The sequence below is a fragment of the Vanessa atalanta genome, chromosome 4, assembly GCF_905147765.1.
Source record: "Vanessa atalanta chromosome 4, ilVanAtal1.2, whole genome shotgun sequence".
NCBI classification, from domain to species: domain Eukaryota; kingdom Metazoa; phylum Arthropoda; class Insecta; order Lepidoptera; family Nymphalidae; genus Vanessa; species Vanessa atalanta.
The window spans coordinates 13105267-13127707 of NC_061874.1; the positions used below are offsets into that span (position 1 = coordinate 13105267).

Below are 22441 nucleotides of genomic sequence, written 5' to 3' on the forward strand. Positions count from 1 at the left end.
TTGTAATCCAAAGTTTGTCATAGTGCTAAAATTAGACTTCTTATATAAAGGGAGTTTTTCGTAAATCAATTCAAACTAATTTACTTTTTGTACAGAAATCAACAACGTGCTTCGATCATTCTCAGCTAGCAGCAGGAGCTGATAACACAGAAGTAGATGCAATAGCAAGAGACGAAGAAATAGTTAAAAGTGACGAAATAATTAAAAGTGAAAAAAGAGACGCTGAAGATAGTGTAATAGTTGACAGTAACACTTGCGATCATAAAACGTGTGCGATTAAAAAACGCAATCTATCAATATCAACGCAAATTAAGACAACTCACAATAAATCAGAAATTGGACTCAAACAAAAAAAGTGTACAATGCATAGAAAACAAAAAACCGTCAAAAATAATGATGTGATACCGAATATAGCGGCACCGCTTGCCGAGCACATTTTGATGAAGACCTTTTAAATTAAGAACGCTTTTCTAGAAATTTCGAGGAAAAAAATGTGTGCTTGCAAGTGATTTGAATAAGTCAGTGAGGTTAGTTGTAAAATATGCCGACAATATCGCGAGGTTAATACGTAGTTAAGTAATGATTTTGAAATGAGAAATTTAAAAAAGTTAGCTAAGGTAGGTCTTTAAATTATTTGTTTGTACCTTAAACGATTAAGAAGGTAATACAAATTTATTTTCATGGTAAAATATTTAAAATTTCTCATATCGAAATTCTTAGATAGGAAACTAATTCTAAAGACAATTTTGTAGAAAAATAAAAAAGTTATATTTTTGTCAGTGAAGGATGGTTGACTGTGTAGGGTGTTGACGCACCGATGTTTTTACGCTAGATTTAGGTATTTATGGTAAGTTAATTTAACATAAAGCTTTCTGTTATGATGTTTGAGTACACAAATATTGAAAACGAGACTTCGTTTGAAACAAAATGTATAACTGTATTACCTCTTTAGTTTGATGTACGAATAGTATATATATACCTTTATTAGAGAAATTGTAGTCGAATTTCATCCTTGTTTTTGATATATTTTTGTAATATCATAAACTTTTTTTCGTAATCTGGATATTTCTGGATGGGTGTCTGGTATGTGGTGTATGGATGTATAGTATCATATTTTTTCATTAATTATTGCGGAATTGATTGCAAAAGGTTTATAATGATTATAATGATGATAATTTTTTGATATAAGAAAAAAATTACTTACATTAAAATATTCTAACTATTCCAAATTATAAACGACTTGGACGAAACCAAAAGAATGGCATATTCTTTTAGTATACATTTATTATTAAAACTTATACATTAATTTCATTTTAAATTTATTATATCCTGATGCAAATCAATTAAAACTTTCATAACAGAAAGCGTTATTCGAGCACGGCTAAGGACTGTACCACTGATATTTACTGCTTGGCCTCAACATTTCTATAATCAATTTCATATAAAACATTATCCATATCGATGATATAATATATTATTTACAAAAACAATGTCTAGACACAAATAAACAAACGATCTGTTGATTCATCTATGATGTATATATTATTTTTAAGTGTAGGTTAAAGGCACTTGACATTGCTTTGAATGTACTGAAAATAAACAATTGAATTAATAGTTTTTGTTTCATTTCGTCAGAATAAAATATACATTACATATAGTTTATATAATTGTTTTATTTTAATTGGCTAAAAGGTAATTTGCCCTTTAATATATTTAGACGGCCTTACACAAGCTACACGGCCTATCACTGAGTCAATATATACTATATTCCAAAAAACATTGCCTCGTTGGTATAGTGGCTAAATTTAAGACCGCATCTCAGTTTCCACGGTTAGTAGCGCATTGCTTATCTAAGAAATAGTTAAAATATGGCTCTAATCTATAAATAATAATAATAATCTATAAAATACGGCTCTAATCTATGTATGTATGCTATGAGGTATCCCTGTTACCATTAGGTAGCCCGTTGCAAGTCCGCCTACTGACGCCATAACAAAAAAAAGATTCTGAGGTCCTTGGTTCGAACCCGATGCTGATGAAAAGTTTTTGGGTTTTTCTGACAAAAAATACCTGTCACGGACTTCGTGTTTAATTTTCTCTTGTATATAACCGTTAAGTTGAATTATGAAAAAAAAATGGTAAAAAGTTCTCTGAAAAATAAAATCGATATAAATAAAAATATCTAAGGACTGGCAGAGTTACGCGCTTATTCACCACTGAGCTTCAATAGTCACCGTACTAAAATCTTCATTAAATAGCCTTTTATTCCATACTAATAACTACTTGTAATGTGTTGTTGTGTGTGCGTGTGTGTGTTGTATAGATTATACTAGAATTCAATCACGTACAATTGATTCCAAGAGAGTGGAAACTTATTCTTATATACTAGTGTTCAAAAATAAAATTACAACCACACTTTTATTTTAATTTTTTTATATGTTTCCAATAAACCTTAGTTGTGTTCACAAAACTGTAGCACTGAAATTCTTTGAATATTTATAGTTTATATGGTCAAAAATCTAGAATGAAAGGAAATACCGCTAAGCCGAGAAGAACCGGCGAAAGAAAGACAGAAGCTTTGATTATTTACAAAACACGTCGAAAAAATATAGTGCCCAAATCCAAAGACGCACGCGTTCCTACCAATCGGCCATATCGGTTCTTCTGTAGTGCAATACTCTATATTCTCTATATCTACATATACAAACAATCTAAGCTAAGCGGAATATTTTTAAAATTACGATACAGTATAAAGTCCACCAAATCAATTAAATTGTTGCAATGGAAACAATTATTTATATTCACTTCATAACTGTGACGTAATTAGGTACTATTAAACTTTTAAAAATTCAATCAGATCCAGTAATTTTTTTATTAAAAAATAAATAAAACGCTGACAACTTGTTACAAAAAACGTACTGAAATGTAAATAAAACCATATTCCAATAAAAGCGATAAATACTCCAATTATTTCCAATTTGAAATTAAATAAAACAAATTGTTCAGATTGCTTTGTTTGATCAAATTTATTTTCAGCGATAAACTACAGAACAGACCGAATATTCTCGAACATTTTGATATATTTCAACTATTAACTGTTTAGTTACGAAAATTTATTCTCCATTTTATTGAAGTCGAGATCTATTTTTGTATTCAAAGTTTTGAACAGAAAGCATCTATTTTAGTCGATTTAGTGTCGAGCTAAGGGTGTATTCATAATGCATGTAATGTTTATACATCAATATTGCATTATTTTTGCATTAGCAGCCCGTAAATGTCCCACTGCTGGGATAAAGGCTTCCTCTCCCTTTGAGGAGAAGGTTTGGAGCATATTCCACCACGCTGTTCCAATGCGGGTTGTCGGAATACACATGTGGCAGAATTTCGTTGAAATTAGACACATGCAGGTTTCCTTACGATGTTTTCCTTCATCGCCGAGCACGCACGAGATGAATTATAAACACAAATTAAGCACATGAAATTTCAGTGGTGCCTGCCTGGGTTTGAACTATTCAGTTTTAATCTAATAAAAAAATATTTAATAAACTTAATTTGAATGCGCTCTTGATGAATTTGAACCGTCTAGGGGACGGTGATTGACGCTCTTCAGGACCCGTGGTCCATGATGTGCTCCGTTGAATAAGAGATCCCTCGTTTTTGAGATGCTCCCTCAAAGCCCAATATTCCGGTGCGGTCCACAATGAGCGATGTCATGATGCCACTATTATCTACAAACATATTTATTGAAATCAAACGATGTAAATGAAAATTTAATTAATATTGTATTTGATTGGATTAGGATCAATTTAATGTTTAAGACACCTTCAAAAATGAAACATTATTTTATAACAAATTTGACTACAAAAAATAAGTTAAAGTAAAACAACCTTAATAGTCTATCTTTCAAGGTTGTTTTACTCTGCCTCGATTTTAACTTGCCTCGATAAACGGTATAATAATATTTTGTTTAAACCAGATCAGTAGTTTTTGAGATTAGCGCGTTCAACCAAACAAACAAACTCTCCTGCTTTAAAATATTAGTTTACATATATCTAATATTTAATATATAGATTGTCTAAAATAGTTTTATCTGAAAGCACCTTTAACATACAGATCAACTATATACGGATATGGTTCGGTTGAATCTCTCAAAAACAATTGTTAGTTGAATGAAGCCAACGGGTATTCGCTGTGTTCAAATATGCAGCAAACGGAGGTAATTAAATTTGTACGAATGCATATACAACATATACAACATGTATGTGAGTTATTTAGAGTCTAATTGCCCTCGCCGATTTCAAAGTGTGAAGGTTATTTTTTTGTTTCGTCATTCATTAGCAAAAATAGAACATAGAAATCTCACAAAAAAGGTAACTTTGTCGGTATTTTTATCGGTCTTAAAAAATAAAGTTAACATCACAATATCTTTGAACATTGTAGATTTTAGTAATTAGTTTCTAGAATTAAAATAAAAAAAACAACTATGAGAATAACTGCTGGATTTGTCACTATTTTCGGTATATTCATTGATATCTTCAATTATTTCTAGCCGACCCATGTCTAAAATACTAATTATTATTTAATTTTGAAAAAAAATAATTTTTAGTTTTTTTTTTATCTATTATCTTAGTTGAGCTTAGTAGCTTGATGTGCTTGTATGTTTTGATTTCCAGGTTGCAATAACTAAATTCAAAATAAATAAATACTGGAAGTATACCTAATGAGTACCTTTCGAAATCGATGTTCATATACAAACAAATTCATTTATCTCAATTTGTTTGACCATCTGATGGTAAGTGGTCACCACCTCCCCTACATATTGGCTCTGTAAGAAATAATAACGATTCCTCCCATCAATAGTGACTTAAAAATACCTGCTTTTATTGACATAAAAAACTGAAATTCTAACATAATATTTCTAGAATAATAATTTTATATACTTAATGGACTTCAAAGGTGTTTTAATTTAAGCCGCTTATCGACATTTATTGACTAAGATTTTTGTAAGATATATTATTTGTACTTAAAGAACGACCTGCTTCGTATTCGCACGAGTGCACTTTATTATTATGATATATAAACAACACGCATACACAAAAACACATAAAATGTGTTGTGTGTGCGTGTGTGTATGTTGTATAGATTATACTAGTGTTCAAAAATAAAATTTCAACTACACTTTTATTTTAATTTTTTTATATGTTTCTAATAAGCCTTAGTTGTGTTCACAAAACTGTAGTACTGAATTTCTTTGAATATTTATAGTTTATATGTTCAAAAATCTAGAATGAAAGGAAATACCGCTAAGCTGAGAAGAACCGGCGAAAGAAACGAACTGCTTCGTATTCGCACGAGTGCGCTTTATTATTATGTTATATAAACAACACACATACACACAAACACATAAAATGGTATAAAATATAATTTATAGTTTGTAGCACTAAACAATAATGTAGCTTCCTATCAGTGTTTTTTTGTTAGAATTGGATCATAATTCCGGGGTATACTCGGTACATATAAAAGAAAACAAGTTTTAACTATCTATAATATTGGTTTACGTAATAAATAAGTTTTCTTACGTAAACATTATTTACATTTTCGCTTCTAAGTTATTTCTGATTGAATAGAATAAGTAACAGCTTCATAAGGCTCATCTGTAAAGCTAATACCTTATAGCCCCATCAGATATTTCACGAGCAATACATTTAAAATTATAAAGTTGCTTATAAAGCAGCCTTCCAGTAATTTAAGTGAGTCGGTAGGGGGTAAAGGTTTTAAATTTAACAAGATTACATTAGTATAATGTATGGTAGGTACTTAAAATCTACCTATCAAAAAGACGAAAGTGATCATGTAACATAATTTGTGCTAGTCTTCTTAACTATCTTTAAAATGGAATCAACATTGTATGAATGTTGCCTGGCTTCGTGCAAACCCGTCTGGGTAGGTACTGCCCACTCATCATCTATTCTACCGCCTTGCAGTGATACTTAGTGTTGTGTTCTGCTTTGAAGGGACTATGTAATTAGTGGCACAAGGGTCATAAAATTTTACTTACTAAGGTTGGTGGCGCATTGGTGATGAAAGGAATGATTAAAATCGGTGTCTATGGTCAGCGGTGACTCATCTTCAAGTGGCCTATCAGCCTATCAAAAAAGAGTCAATATGGCAGACATCGCTCTTTTCTTTTGGAGTTAATAATACTTTTATTGTTGAAATTAAGTTACGTTTACATTTTATTATATATAACAAAATTAAATACATATTTTACGTTTCTCGTAGGAATTTATGGACTTGCTGAATTAGTGTGATGTTCCTCCTAACTTTTAATGAAGGTACAATCCGAATTATTTCTCAAATTTTAAACTAACATAACATATATGTATATTCCAAGCAATTTTGTTGATAATCGCCCATGGACATCTGCAAAACCGGAAGGCTTGCAGGTGTATTGCCAGTACATATCAAAATCATTAATCTATCTTTGGATTTGATTTGGCCGTGATAGATAGATACGACAGTAATCCTTTTAGGTTTCATTATTTTGTGGTATGTACGAAAGCCTAAAAATAAATCCTATTTTTTATTAATTTTATTGGACATAACAAAAATTAAAATTATATTATGTTTATGGTAAGTGATCACCATCGCTCATAGACATTAGCTCACTAAAGATGTAGTGTTCCTTATTTCTGTAGTTATACTGTACATTCAGTCATTTTTCAAAGCAGACCACAGACGATACTAACTATTGCTGTTTGGTGGTAGAATATCTGATGAGTAAGTGGTACCTACCCAGACGAGTTGCACAAAGCCCTACCAAGTATGTATATAACTAAAATATAATGTTATTACTTTTATTCATAAAATTAACAGCGTTGTCATATTCTTGAGCGATAGAAGACGGTATAATTAAATTAAATCTCACTTGTGGTTTACAACGTACGTTACTTCATATATAATTTTATACGTGTGATTTAAGAGCCGAGATGGCCCAGTGGTTAGAACGCGTGCATCTTAACCGATGATTTCGGGTTCAAACCCAGGCAGGCACCACTGAGATTTCATGTGCTTAATTTGTGTTTATAATTCATCTCGTGCTCGGCGGTGAAGGAAAACATCGTGAGGAAACCTGCATGTGTCTAATTTCAACGAAATTCAGCCACATGTGTATTCCGCCAACCCGCACTGGAGCAGCGTGGTGGAATATGCTCCAAACCTTCTCCTCAAAGGAGAGGAGGCCTTTATCCCAGCAGTGGGACATTTACGGGCTGCTTATGTACGTGTGATTTTGGTGGCTCCTTTATATATTATGTAATCTAAGTTCTACAAATAGCATTAACAATGACCTCTTAATCTAAAACAATAAATATTCTACCTCTTCATTTATTTCATATTAATATTAGCAGCCTGAAAATATCCCACTGCTGGGCTAAGTGCGCATGTCCTTTTGAGGTGAAGGCTTGGATACACAAATGTGGCCGAATATCATCCAACTCATACATATTCTGCCACTAACCAAGAAAACTAATTGTATTATTATGTATGATCAGTGTCTTTACAGTGACATACGTGTGCGTTTTCAAATGGTGTGTGATCCAGTATTGTTATAGGCATATAGGAAAAAATATTTTACACGGTTGATGGCCGATTGACTGTGTTAGTTGTATATTTCTTACAGTTCCAGTTGATATATATGTGGAAAGACCACTAAACGATCAAAAGACTAATTCACGCATCATCAGCCTACTGCTGTCCACTGCTGGACATAGGCCTCCCCTAGAGCGCGCCACGTTGCTCGGTCCTCTGCTTCCCTCATCCAGCTTCTACCGGCGATCCTGCGAATGTCGTCGGACCAGCGGGTCGGAGGTCGCCCTACTTTACGCTTACCTAGACGCGGTCTCAACTCTAGGACTCGTCTGCGCCAGCGGCCATCGGCCCTACGACAAATATGGCCAGGCCACTGCCACTTCAGCTTGCTGATTCTCCGAGCTATGTCCGTTACTTTGGTTCTGTCACGGATAGCTTCATTTCTGTCCTTTATGTTGTGGACTAGCCTCACCGTGTCCACGTCTCGGCACCTTACGTGATCACCGGTAGGACGCAATGCCCAAAGACTTTCGTTTTCAAGCATAATTACAACATAATAATTCACTCACGCCTTCTCAAAACACATAAAACATAAAATATGAAGATTTTTGTAATTTAAGAGATAAAATACATAAGAGGAAATAAGCGCGGACAAACAATCGCCGCTCGGGTCTAAGGTATTGTGTTTGGAAACTGGAATCGAATGCAAATTTGAACTTCAAGTACTATTGCAATTCTATTCCTCTTTGTTATATTTGAGTAGAGAACTTATTTGATATGACGTAAGGAAAAATTGTAAAAGAATCTTTTCCTTTATTAAAGTTTTTGTATCAGCAGTTCTTTTGTAACTGTCTATTCAAGGTGGTTAATAAAGTATAACCTCACCTTATAATGTTGGCTTAGCTCATAATGTTCTGCTGACCTTTATTGTGACCTGATATTGATATTGTAGTGCACAAGTTTTTGCTCTGTCTATTTTCTCGCAATCAAAATATGACGGAACGGCAGTCCAATAAGACCGGAATGGATTTGGCAATATTTCATGAGGTTCTGGCGATGCCAACGCGATATAGTTATGCTATGAAGATATTCATATTCAAAATGTGGGTGGTGCAGGCGTGAAGCTTAAGTATTGGGTTATAGGACGCTCTTAGCATTTTTTTTTTTAATTTGTAAGTCACGATTTTAGTCATTCATAGACATTGGGACGCTGATTTTTTTTTACCATTACTTACAATGCTCTCCTAGTGCTCTCTCTAGTGATCTTTTATGTATTGGCTTGGCTTGTAAACGAATTTTTCGTTTCTATTATGATAATAACAAAAATTAAGATATTTATTTTATAAACAAAACACTCTTTTTTTTAATATAGTGCTTGTATATTTTTTTAGTTTTATTAATCACTTGTTAATAAATTATTACTAAAACAATTTTGTTTCGATGTTACATAATATATGTGCTTGCATATGTAAGCCTAGATTATTTATATATCTAAATAGAGTGTCGCACTACAAAAGATCTAAAACAAAAGAGCCAATTTAAACATCTTGGTGTGCGTGACCCTCACCACCCGTCATACTACCTCACTAGTGCGTAGTACTTAGTGGCTAACAGTTGGCCCCAATTTTTTTCAACGCTTTCTCAGCTTTGTCTTTCTATTACGCCATATAATAGTTAAATATCAAACTTCCAAATGTTTTTACATTCGCTAATAATTTATTTGCAAATGTAATATCACAAAATCAAAAGCTCAGTCATATATTCCTTAAAGCTGAATGAATTTTAGATTAAGTATTCCGTCCATTGAGCAATCTTATTCCTATAAATAACAGACTCATATATGTTTCTCAAAGCGAATCAAATTGTATGTTTCAAGTGTATTTCATTCCTTCAAAATATATTGTATTATTCAGAACTATGGAAGACGTCACACAAAGGATGTCAACAATCTTCTTATGCAAACAACGGTTTATATCTTAGCTTCTGATTTACTGAGTCTGATTCATCTGAATTGATGTATCTGTGACAGTCTACATATAATAGCGTACGAAAATAATTTAAATTCGTAAATGGAATTGACTGGAATATAAAGCTTGACTTGCAGTAAGATTCAGTTACTGTTCCATATGTAAATAGGCCAAAGACCAAACAATACAGTACCACAATCACAAAAATTTGTCATACGATTTTCTTTATTTTTGTTTGCTTACTGCTTGAGTCTTTTCAAATAAAAACATTGGAAATTATGAATAAATCTATTATTTCTCTTTACTTTCTGTAAAGATACAACTGCCATCATACTAATATTAAGATACGGTAGGTTTTTGTTAGTCTTCTCTAAAAACGCGCAATTGGGTTTAAGTATGCGAGGTTCGTACCCAGTTAACCCTTGAGATCCATACGAGGTTTATCGGGTAGTGGATTTATTCTGATATGACGCATTCGCTGCCCGTCCTTGGCAGTATTCTGCAAGCATTTGATGATGCTCGACACTGGAGGAAGAATCGAAAAACCATTCATCTATGCTTAAAAAACACGCGCCAGGCCACTCTCAACCTTACGGTCACTCACGGTGGTTTTGAAGGTCAAGAAGTTTCAGTAATACAAAATTGCATTTTAATTGTCTGAAGAATCGTTCAAAATAATAATAAGTTGATAATTTAACGACTTGATAATTATCTCCAAAGTATTTAGATAAAAGATAGCAATAAGATATAATAATAATGAAACGACGTAGAAACTTTATCGTTTCTCACGTTTACGTGATACGAAACATGAAATTCGACTTGGTTATTTTCATTTACGAGTATTAAGCTGGAAATAAAAATGGACGATGAGTTAATGTATCGTTACAAGCGAACTACCATCACGCTATCTTTGAAGATTACTACAAATTATCAAACAAGGCCTTAATTACTGAGCTACACGAAATTTTTGGTCACTTTATTATAGTTACAAGTATTTATAAACATCCGAATTTTACAAAATGTTTGTACATTCAAAATTATTTCTGATTTTCAATTGAATACTCTATGAAAGTAAATATGTACATTTTAACATATATTTGAATACTAATTTGATTTGTATCTATTTATTTAGCTGATAGAACTTCCACGAAGACACACAAATATTTATATTCCGTTTGTAGTCATTATTTCCATATTAAATTCGGAATGGAAGAGTGTGCCTCAGTTCTGCAGGGGTTGTGCAGTGTTGGTATTACTTTTTATCAGTGCGCATTTATTTGTATACCATTGATATTCATTTTTTATTTAAATAAAACTGTAACTTCGTCATCACGTCATACGTATACGTCATAGTTTAATAGGTTTTGATATTTTAATATATTGTGCCACATTTTTAATGGCATAGATGTGGAATTTTGTCATCATATGGTAAGCGGTCACAGCCCATACACATTGGCGCTAAAATGAAATTTTAAGCAATTTCTTACATTACCTTGGTTACCAGCCAACCTGGAACATTATGTCCGTTGTGTCTGTAGTTATACTGGATATGGATATACTCGCCCTACAAACCGGAATACAATAATACTAGACGGGCTTGCAAGAATCCCTACCACCAAGGAAAAAATATTGCACCATCATAATTGTATGCTTTCGTCTCAGTCGTAGTGTTAACTGAGACTTACAAACCACTCACTTGTTTTAGAAAAATATCTTACAATGTTTATAATTTCTAATGAATTAAACTTGATAAGGCTAACTGATAGTCAATTTAACTTATAAACAAATCGTAAGTGGTCATAATATTTGTAATATTAAATATTACAATTCGATTTCCGTAATTTATCGTTAAATGTTCGACATATTTCGGGAATACTACAAACTTGTCGTCTGTCGGGGACGTGATTTCCACACGTCCGTTCAATGACTACGGGAACTTGCTGTCGATGAATAACGAAGTGAAACCGGGGTATTAATAATAACTTGCAATATTTTATAGCTTTATGAATTGTCAATCTGTAAATGTCTATCTTTCTTATATACCCTGTAGATAACCTTATAAATCACAGTATCTGTAAATATTGAATAAAAGTATTTAACAATTTAGTGTTTTTCAGGAACTTACCAAATGTTTTTTTTTTTTTTAAATGTTGTTTTTTAAAATTTTAGAGCTTGTTTGAATAAAGAATATTTTGTTTTGATATTAATTTTATTTTATTAACGTAAGTTGTTCTTACGCACAAATAAAAAAAAAATAAGTTACAAATAATTTATTTTATGAATGTATCTATGTCCTTATTGTTTTAGCAAACTTCAGATAAACTTTAACACAGGAAAACATAATTAAAGATCGGGATAGCACCTTATTCTAAAGGCATATGTAGTAGCTAAAATTGAATATCTACGTACTCGTAAATAATTATAACACATTTATAACAATTAAATACAAGACAAAATAAATACCTGTAAATATATATAAATATATTAACATATATGTATGTATACATATAATTTTAAGTAAGTACAACAAATATAATAATAAATAAATGGTACACATAAAAATATATCTGCTGTGAAGCAAAGATTATATTATATATTTTATCTTAAAGTACATAATCGTACATATATATATATAATAATGTGACAAATTCAACAGATAAAAAATATGCGATATATTTTAAAAGAAGCGACCCGAAACTAAAATGATATCGTTGCATGCTTACCTGCCATAATGGTGGGGAAAGGGGCGTCTGTCTTTGTAAGCGGGGAACATTTATCAAATATGATATCCGGTTTTAAATAGCTATCTATTTTTATATTAATATTACAAAGGTTGTGAGTCTGTTTGTATAGACACAATGAATAAAATAATATATTTAGAAGAACTTATACAACGGATATGAAGTTGACTTTACAATATTGTTATGGCGATGAAACGTATTTTTTTTTAATTATTGGGTAGTAATTTAGATTACAAAAACTTAAATACTCTTTCGTTTATGTTAGGCATGGAATTATGTTTCTAATTTCTAGCTCGAAAATTAGGTATAGGATTATTTTGACTTTATTTAATATTATGATCTACTTTTTGTAATTTTACGAAACACGGAAATACATTATAATTGTAAATACAGAGTCCTTAAAAAAATAAAACCTTCTTATAGATATTATTAAAACTAATTTAAAAAATATATTCAACGTATCATGGATACACATAAAGGGAACTATGGGTAAGTATTCAAAGTGATCCGATGTCATCGAGCATGAATTTTGAAATAGACGAGAAAAATTTAACTTAAGTGTTAGTTTCGAATCTAAACTACACTATAAATTACAAAAAAAAAAAAACAACTTTATTTTTTTATTGGAACGTACATTTAATTGATATTCCGATAAGAATGTTTATAAAACAATAATATATTTTAATTTAAAAGAGGTTTTAAGTAAAGTCGGTGGAGATTGTTAACTGAATATGGAATACATTGTGAACTATAAGGAATGGGCTAAACGACTATTAAATGGAATTGGAATTTAAACGTTTTCATTTGTCAAAAGATAAATTGCTTTATGCTGATAATGTCATGCTTACTCACAACTTGACTTCCTTGAGAAGTAAGAACTCAGAACGATGAAAGATATATATTTAGCTTATATTTTAAATGCAATTAATTTTCTCATGATTTAATTTTGTAATTAATAAAATTGATATATTCTTGAAGAAATATTTACATATATAAATTTACCGGTGGTACGGCATTCGGGTTCACTTGGATGGGTACCACCGGCCGTTAAATTATTGTACGACTGAACATTTGTTGTATCCTAATTTAAAAATATAGGAGGTTATGAGACTGACAAAAATACTAAATTAAATATCAACTTTTAAGTTGATTTTGAGTAGCACTGGTTGGTAGCTATTTTATAGTAAAAGAAACATAACATACTACTTAAAAAGTGATTAAGTTCTGTCCGTTAAAAATCAATTGATAATTCAACAAATAGTTAGTGGCCCAATAAACATCATTCGTGCATTGGTTGTGAAAGAATTGGTTTATGCAGTGCTAATGGCTATGGGCGAGGGTGCCACTTGTGATCAAGTATATATTGTATACTTTCAGAAATAATAAGAAAGAGAGTTGTCGTGGGACATCCGGATGGAATGATGTTGCTTTTGCTATATATTACGTGTTAAATTAAAAAAAAAATTAAAAGACAAATTGAAATAAATTAACAACATTTAATCTATACATTTAATAAAATTGGAGTGTCTGTTTGTAATATTAAAATAACCGCTTTTTACTAAATGCATATGTACGTATACACGGTACATATTTTTACCAAAATAACATTTTTTTTCATTTTTTTGTTGCCTCCCACCAATGACTTAATATCACAAATACAGCATTAATAAGTTATAGTAAAATTGGCGAACAGAATTTTTGTTAAATTCAAAATCGCACGAAGTCGCGAGCACATCTAGTAATAAGTAAACGAACATGACAAAATTGTTATTAAAAATCTCATCTGAATTAAAACAATACCAAAACACGAGTTTAAATAATACTAAATAAAAACATACAATAGAAAGAGACAAAAGTAAAAAGAAAGAAAAGGAAAGGTGATGACGATTTCTACCAGTTCACTCTACAGTAAGCCGCGTAAAAGAACTTCGTTCCAAAATCATTGGGACAACAATACTTGTAAATTTTCCCTAAAAATCCTTGTAAAATAGTCTATGTAGAAACACTGATAGGGCGTTTATTTTTATTATAGTGACAAGTTTTGATAGTGTCGAGGCTGAGTGCATTGCGATTCAAAGTCGTTAAGTCACATCGTCCGATCCGAAAGAGATCTCAGATATGCGCCCCACAGGGGAATGGAAATGCACTTAATGCATACGTAATCAAATTATCTCGGTGCGCGACCGGCTTACGTTTGTCGGCTGCATGTGACACCGTTGCCTTATAAGAATATGCATAATTTAATAATTTAATTTCCTATCAAAACTCTTATATATTAAAACGAGAGCTGTCGTGTGATACTTGTTTAGCACAAAGTTCTTTTCTTTATATTATATACAAGTTTTTGCCTGCGGCTTCGCTTTTGTACAATTAATATAATAAAACGATATTAAAAATATATTACAAAATACATTACAAATATAACAATTATTAACATTAAGTCCTTAAATATATACAAATATGAATCAAAAATAGTTACCGTTACTTTGACGACCTCCGTGGTCGAGTTGTGTGTACACCGGTTTTCATGGGTACGCCACTCCGAGGTTCCAGGTTCGATTCCCGATCGAGTCGATGTAGAAAAAGTTCATTAGTTTTCTATGTTGTCTGGGGTCTGGGTATTTGTGGTACCGTCGTTACTTCTGATTTTCCATAACACAAGTGCTTTAGGTACTTACATTGTGATCAGAGTGATGTATGTGGTTTTGAACAATATTTATTTATTTATTTATTTATTTATTTATTTATTTATTTATTTATTTTATTGTACAAATCCTGACTGCGTGGAATAGCGGCAAAAACATTATTTAGTATAATACAATTCGTTTCATTGTTATTCATTATAACTTTGATAACAAGTATGGTTTATTACCTTATACGTCTAATAGGTAGATAAAACTCAGAAAAGTGCCAATAAAGTAATAAGGACATGTGACTATATGCACGAAACGAAAAATTACGTAATAATGTTATATACAAATTTATCTTCGGTCGTGTTGAATTACAGGTTATGGACCACGAGAGTGAGTGAATGGTGAGTTCATCTGCGTAGGGATACGCCAGGGTACTATACCATATCCTAAGATAAGCTGCCATTCGGTGTGTAGGACTTACTCGCTAAGAGTACTTATAATAAAATTAGTTGTGTAGTGAAAAATGACGTTTCAAATCTCTTTATTAAATCCTACTAATCTTAAACATATAATAAAATTGGAGTGTCTGTTTGTAATATTAAAATAACCTCTTTTTACTTAACACATATGTTTGTAAACACGGTGCATGTACCAAAATATTTTTTTTTTTACAAATTTCGACTATCCGTTTGTTCCGGCTACATATCTGGAAGGGCTGGACCGATTTTGATGGGACTATCACTGGCTGATAGCTGATATAACGTAACGACGACGACGACGAGTGACTTAGGCTACAACGTTAACTTTTTTGTTAAATTCAAAAGTGCATGAAGTCGCGGGCACATCTCGAGTATATTTTGATTTCATTTGGATTTGATTCATGTTACTGGCATCGTCATTTATTTCATTTTCAATAATTACGTGTAAAGTTTAGATGGCAATATAAAAGATAATTTCAAAATAAGAAAACGACGGTCAAAGGTAATAGAAATATAAAATTAATGAAACGTGTAATACTCGTTAATAATAAATAAAGTATTATAATAAAAATACCTACATTGTCATAACTTTACCACGAAATCCACTTACAATTTATCAGAAGTTATCAAGTTAGATGATTAAAGTGAATCTCGAGAGAATTTAATGAGCTCTTAGCAGAGGAGAAATTATTATTATAATATTTTTTTTCAATAATTTAATAGAAATAATTACACGCCTTAGACTTATTAGAAATAAAGGCTACTGAACTCACTATACACTAATTATCTATAAATTTAGTTATTTACTTTGTATTTTTTTTAATTTTGTGCAAGTGTCTTGGTATGTATAACTCACGTATCAGATTTTCTACTGCCAAACAGCAATTCCTAATATCGTTGTGTTCTAGTTTGATGGGTGAGTGAGCCAGTTTAACTGCATATATGTATCTCCCATATCATCTTACCCGCATAGGCAGGTTGATCGTCAGGGCGTCACGCCCACCGATGAGACGGAGAGGGTACCGCTGGTTTTTTAGTGGGTATTCCAGTGTGCAGCTAACATCTTGGGCACCGGCGAGTCCCACATACCCCCCACTTCCACGTGGAGGAAACGCGGAACGCGTTTTTCCAGCGAAAAAAAAAGGTTCATAGCGTATTAGCGATGTATGGATGAAGTGCAAGGAATGGTTAATATTTCTTACAGCGCTAATGTCTATGGCCGGTAATGTCCACTTCCCATTAGGTAGCTAACTCGCTCGTCCGTATAAATAAACTATAAAAAAATTGTGTTCATTCGACTTAACATATTTTAGTCAACTTAACAATTCGCAAAATATTTGGTTTCCGACCTCGGCATACACAGCCTAGCCATAATATAAGTAACGATATAATATGAAAATATTAATAAAATTAAAAAGATTTTTTTCAATATTATACGGTGTAAGATACGGCAGCACAGTGGCAGGGTTAAACATCCATTGATATAGCGCTACGTCGTGCTGGGGACAACCTGTCAGTTACTAATGAGGGATCGCCTGTGTGAACACGGTTTCACACTCGTACATTTTTAATCTGTTATCTCTCTCACCTTTGTTTGAATCCCGTGTGGGGTTTACAAATTCTAAGGCAATATCCACTGAATTCCTAGCACGACTGAGAGCGATATATTTTTACGAGCTGCTCTAAGTGACTAGGAAAATGACGATATATATATGGAGATTGGAATTTAATGTATGTTTAAGGATGACCCATATTTATTTTCCTTTATGTATTGGAAACGGAAATACAAGCACATAGATTTGGCTATATTTAATAAATCTATGATTGTCTTTTGTCGTGATTATAATATGATATGGTTTTCTTTTTGGATTGAGTTTTTATAACGCTGCTTACAGTAAAAGGTAAATCTTCACTGTAAGCAACAAGCGACATCGACCCTCTTTTCCTCCTTCTATTTGTACAGTTTTATTTTTAAATTATTTTTTGTTATTATTTTAATTCATATGGATTTTAAATATCAATTCTATTTCTTGTTTTCTAATTATTCTTAAATTCCGTGCCTATCATTAAATCCATTATACACATATAGCGAAAGCAAATTGTCTTTAGTGAAATATATAGGCGGAGCAGTACCATCGCCCATAGACATTGGTGCTGTAAGAAATATTAACCATTCCTTAGAACACTAATGTGCCACCAACCTTGGGAACTAAGATGTTATATCCCCTGTGCATGTAGTTCCACACGCTCACTCATCAAACCGGAACACAAACAATTCTTAGTATTGCTGTTAGGTGGGAGAATATCTGATACTTTGCTGGTACCTACCCAGACCAGTTTGCACAAAGACGTACTACCAAGATTGATCGAATATAAATATATATATATATATATATATATATATATATATATATATACGATCATAAACATGTTATTAAGATGTCAATATTAACTGTAGAAATAAATACATTTGTTCCAAGATTAACAGTTAATAATTATGCTATTGACTGTATTGTTGATGTTATATTTTTGTTGCAACATCGCGCTTTATAGCACTAAACAAATGGAGGCCCAGTCTAATACATCCAGTGTATTGAAATCATTGCGTCAAGTCTCGTTTAAATGTATGTATTAGGGGGAAACTTAATCTGAAATACACTTAGCTTTTATTAATGAGATTTGAAATTCAAGTTTCTTTATATTAAACCATCAACTTGTTTTTTAATCGCCGTAAAATTGTGTAAATTTAGATTTAAAAAAATATTGTACATATTAAAAACCGAAAGAACATCATTATAAATATTTTAGTCGTGATGATGTCTGCCTGACAGATATCGGCTACGGCAGCCTAACTTGAGGGGGACTAGCCAACTTCGCAGGACATAGTATTGCACAATTGTACGCAAAACAGGTGCACTCTATATTCCTGCACTCTCTTAATCCGTAACTACAGCAAATCCGACTTTCGTGTTAAAGAAAGAGTTCAAGCACAGGACCACACTGCCAACTATCAGACTCCGGGCTGCTACTGATACTTTATCGATAGAAAAACTAAAAACTCCGGTTATATATCCACTTGACCAACGAAGCAGTTCCTATTTTGTAAATAAACAAAATAAATTACAAACTGAAAACACACAAGTACTTATTAGGTTACATGACTAGTTGTTAGCAACAGGACATTAAAATGCCAGCACCATAGACCTAACGTTTATTATTTAAATAGCAGTTTATAACAAAACTAGATTTATCCGGTTGAATCTGGTTATGAAAGGGTTGCAAACAACTACGCGCTAAGGGTCCTCACGCACGAATTCGAGCGAGCGTGCATTTAACGGTAGTATCTTAGCTTGATTTACGGATAAAGTTTATTCTCTTTACGCACTTTTATTGTTCTATCGACTAAGTATGATTTATAGATTATTGAACTCACATTAAGGTGTAGAGCTTGTAAGCTGCAAACTTGAATGGTGCCAGAGAATGAAGATTTTTTTTTTATCTTAGACGTTTTATTCATGTTGTTCATATATTCATTCTTGGATTCAGAGATGGTGATTATGATGGTGATGACGATGAGAGTCGAGATGGCCCAGTGGTTAGAACGCGTGCATCTTAACCGATGATTTCGGGTTCAAACCCAGGCAGGCACCACTGAAATTTCATGTGCTTAATTTGTGTTTATAATTCATCTCGTGCTCGGCGGTGAAGGAAAACATCGTGAGGAAACCTGCATGTGTCTAATTTCAACGAAATTCTGCCACCAACTGTGTATTCCACCAACCCGCATTGGAGCAGCGTGGTGGAATATGCTCCAAACCTTCTCCTCAAAGGAGAGGAGGCCTTTATCCCAGCAGTGGGACATGTACGGGCTGCTAATGTAATGTAATGATTATGATGAAGGTCCAGAGTTCATGGATCAATCTGCATCTTCTACCGCATTTATCACGGGTATAGTATTTTAAGGCATTTCTGCCTCGCACAACCACTCTTTGGTAGCCTCTCGTTCGTTTATTGCGGTTTTTCTGAACCGATACGACTTGGGAAAAAAAGCGTATACATTTCTTGCCTGCAACCCATCTGCAAGCCCTCCGGTGTTGCAGATGTGCTCGGGCGGTGGTAGTCGATTTCCATTAGGTGAGCATCCTGCTCGTTTGCCACCTAAACATAAAAACAGTCATACGTAATTATTAAAAAACGAGCCAAACCATTAAAAATTCAGGATGATATTAACTAAACCAACCTTAATTTTAAAATTGGAATCGACTTTAGCTGTAGTTTGGAGTATCCCGTATAAAGCAAAGTGTACCCTATATATTTTTTGCTGGTTCTGTAACTATTGGCCTTACTGAAATTTAGCATTACCGGAGGAGCACCTCACCTTGAAATTGAGGATATCATATTATAACACAACTGAATTGATCGCTTTGAAGATGATCGAGAAAGAAAATAAGGGAAAAGTAGACCAAAATGACGTCTGATAGCAAAATTTCTGGTACTTATACGTTTTGCGTGAATCTTAGTCTTAAGTTTTCTACAAACCATTCTCTGCAAACCATGGTCAAAATGTGTGGCTTTGCTTCATTAAAGAGACTTAGATGTAAAAGTTGATTGTTAGTCCCGGTTCGCTGACTTTTCTCAGAAATCATGTAAATCTGTTAGCCTTGGGATCTCCAATCGTGTCAACGAGATTGAAACGATATATCCTATCATATGTACGTGGTCATCATTAATTAGGTATTAGTACTAAAGTTTCCCAAAAGAACGTTATTTTTATAATTTTTAAACTAATCCCAATGTTCTTTTTATATAATATATATCCCAAACTACATATAAACACTATTGATTACTGAATTGTTTCTGGTTTGAAGGGTGAGAGAGCAGTATTTTTTCAGGTGAAAGGGGCCTATTATCATTATAGTTCCCAAGATCTGTGGCGCATTGTCGATGTAAAGAATACTTAATATTTCTTACAACGTCAATGTTTTGGGCGTTGGTGACCACTTACCATTGGGTAGTCCATTTGTAAGGCTATCGATGTAGTACAAAATGATTGCAGGAAAACGTGTTTTGTTTTGTTTTTATTTTTTTTTCAGTATCACGATTTAAGTTACAATAACTTAAACGGTTATAAAAATTTTCAAATGTTCACAAAAATACAAGTTTTTAGTTTTTAACGTGACACGAATAATCTAAAAAAAAGTTAAATGTTTGAAACTGAAAAGGTTACATAAAAACGTCTAAGTTGAAAATCCCCGAAAAATTTTCCGAATTCTGTCGACCCGCGTTACGATTTTATAATCAAAAATTCAAATCCGAAAGTTAAAATTACACTCATTTGCAAGTCTGCGTCGACAAAATTTTTTGAAAGTTTATTGACCTTTTTGCAGTGCTATAATTTCTTTGTATTAATAATTATATTATGAAGAATCGTTAACTTCGTGTAAAAGTACCTCGCATAATAACACTATGACGTCATATTAAATCACACATAGCAGATATAACGTGTACCACATAAACATCGTAACGAGTTAAATTTTTAATAACAAATTTAAATCATACTTTTTAAATATTTTTTATTCTTCGAATGGTGGTTACAATGAAAAGTCACTATTTTTTGTAATGTAAAACTAAAGATTTTATCGTTCTGGCTCAATATGGTCACGGCGGTCTCTACCAAAAGTGGCCAATTATACAAGCATGTATGCAAACAGAAGTTAATATTCCCTTATTCTCATAATCCAATGGGACGGCACATCGGGCACGACCCGAAAGATTTCAGGCGCAGGACCAAAGGCTTTCTGAAGAAAAGGAGGACAGACACTACCAATTTCCAGAATCCTGGCTCGAACTAAAAATTACCCGATAAAATTACCAAAGAACTTTTTTAAGGTTGCAGCCCTCGCACTTAATTTTTGCCTTTTCTTGTAAACGATTAATCGATACAACTCGCAAGCCACCATTTGTACTTTGTTGGTACTATGACAGAAACCTTAACACAAGTGCCAATAATAACTGTACAATTAAATAAGGCAAAAATTTTTCGTATTGTGTGATCAAAAATATCATATATGCATTTCCATATTAAAAAAATACCCTAAATTATTTTCAATACGAATCTAATATTTAAAACTGCTAAAATAATTTTAAAAAATAGAATTCATTTTTTAAATGAAACTATAAAAATATTTTTTTTATTTAGCTTAACATAGAATTAGTCGAGAGCGTGTAGTGAAAAATTCCAAAAATACTCGACTGTGCTGAAACCGACGGATTTTATTTATGCATAGAGTGCCCCATTGGTCGAAGTAGAGCGGTCCGACAGGAGCGAATTTAACAGTTTTTCATATTATTCCCTATGGAATGCAACATTCTGGTTGCATCTGCATCACAAACGTCGGCGTAAAATTTTTCAGATCGCGACAAAATCCGGCTCGCAAGCGAACCGCATACATTTTCATAAAATTTTGCATATTTGATGAATTTAAAAAAAGGTTCGGCCGCGTATCGCCATTTACCTCGACGTTGTTATTTTTAACCTTTGATAAGAGCCTGCGATCATACATTTTAATAGGAATAGTAAAATGGGAATATTGAATTACCGATATCATATTATGTTTATAATACCTTTAATAATTCACATACTAACCATAAAATCGAAATATATTGTAAATTTTCCATTACTGTACTTCTAAAAATCATCTTGAATTGTATACCTTTCACATAATTTATAATAGAATAAATTGTATATTTATATGTTGTATATTTTATGCGATATATGCTTATTATGTCAAAGAAGTTGGAGAGAAAATTGTCAGTCTGAGCGCTTTCGAATCGAACGCTGCCAAAAATATAACCAACACAAGAAAACTTTATGAATAACGTTTGTAGATCTGCAAAAGGTCAGTATAAAAGTTTGAAATGGCATATATATAAAATAGAAGTCGCACATATATGCTATAAACTCTATTAATCTCTTACTTATGTATTCAAATATTTACACGTTCATTTTAATAATTGTGTTTTGTTACTAA

At 32.4% G+C, this 22441-nt stretch overlaps 1 protein-coding gene across 1 annotated transcript in view; it reads left to right on the top strand.

Annotated features, from left to right (window-relative positions):
- The window catches only part of LOC125077860 (protein O-mannosyl-transferase TMTC1-like), a 180244-nt gene extending 179061 nt beyond the window's left edge, over nt 1–1183 (top strand). Inside the window, exon 15 of the mRNA XM_047689952.1 lies at nt 96–1183. Within this exon, the coding sequence (XP_047545908.1) occupies nt 96–455 (360 nt within the window). The 3' untranslated portion in view covers nt 456–1183. The remainder of the gene's footprint in view (nt 1–95) is intronic.
- The last annotated feature ends 21258 nt before the right edge of the window (nt 1184–22441 follow it).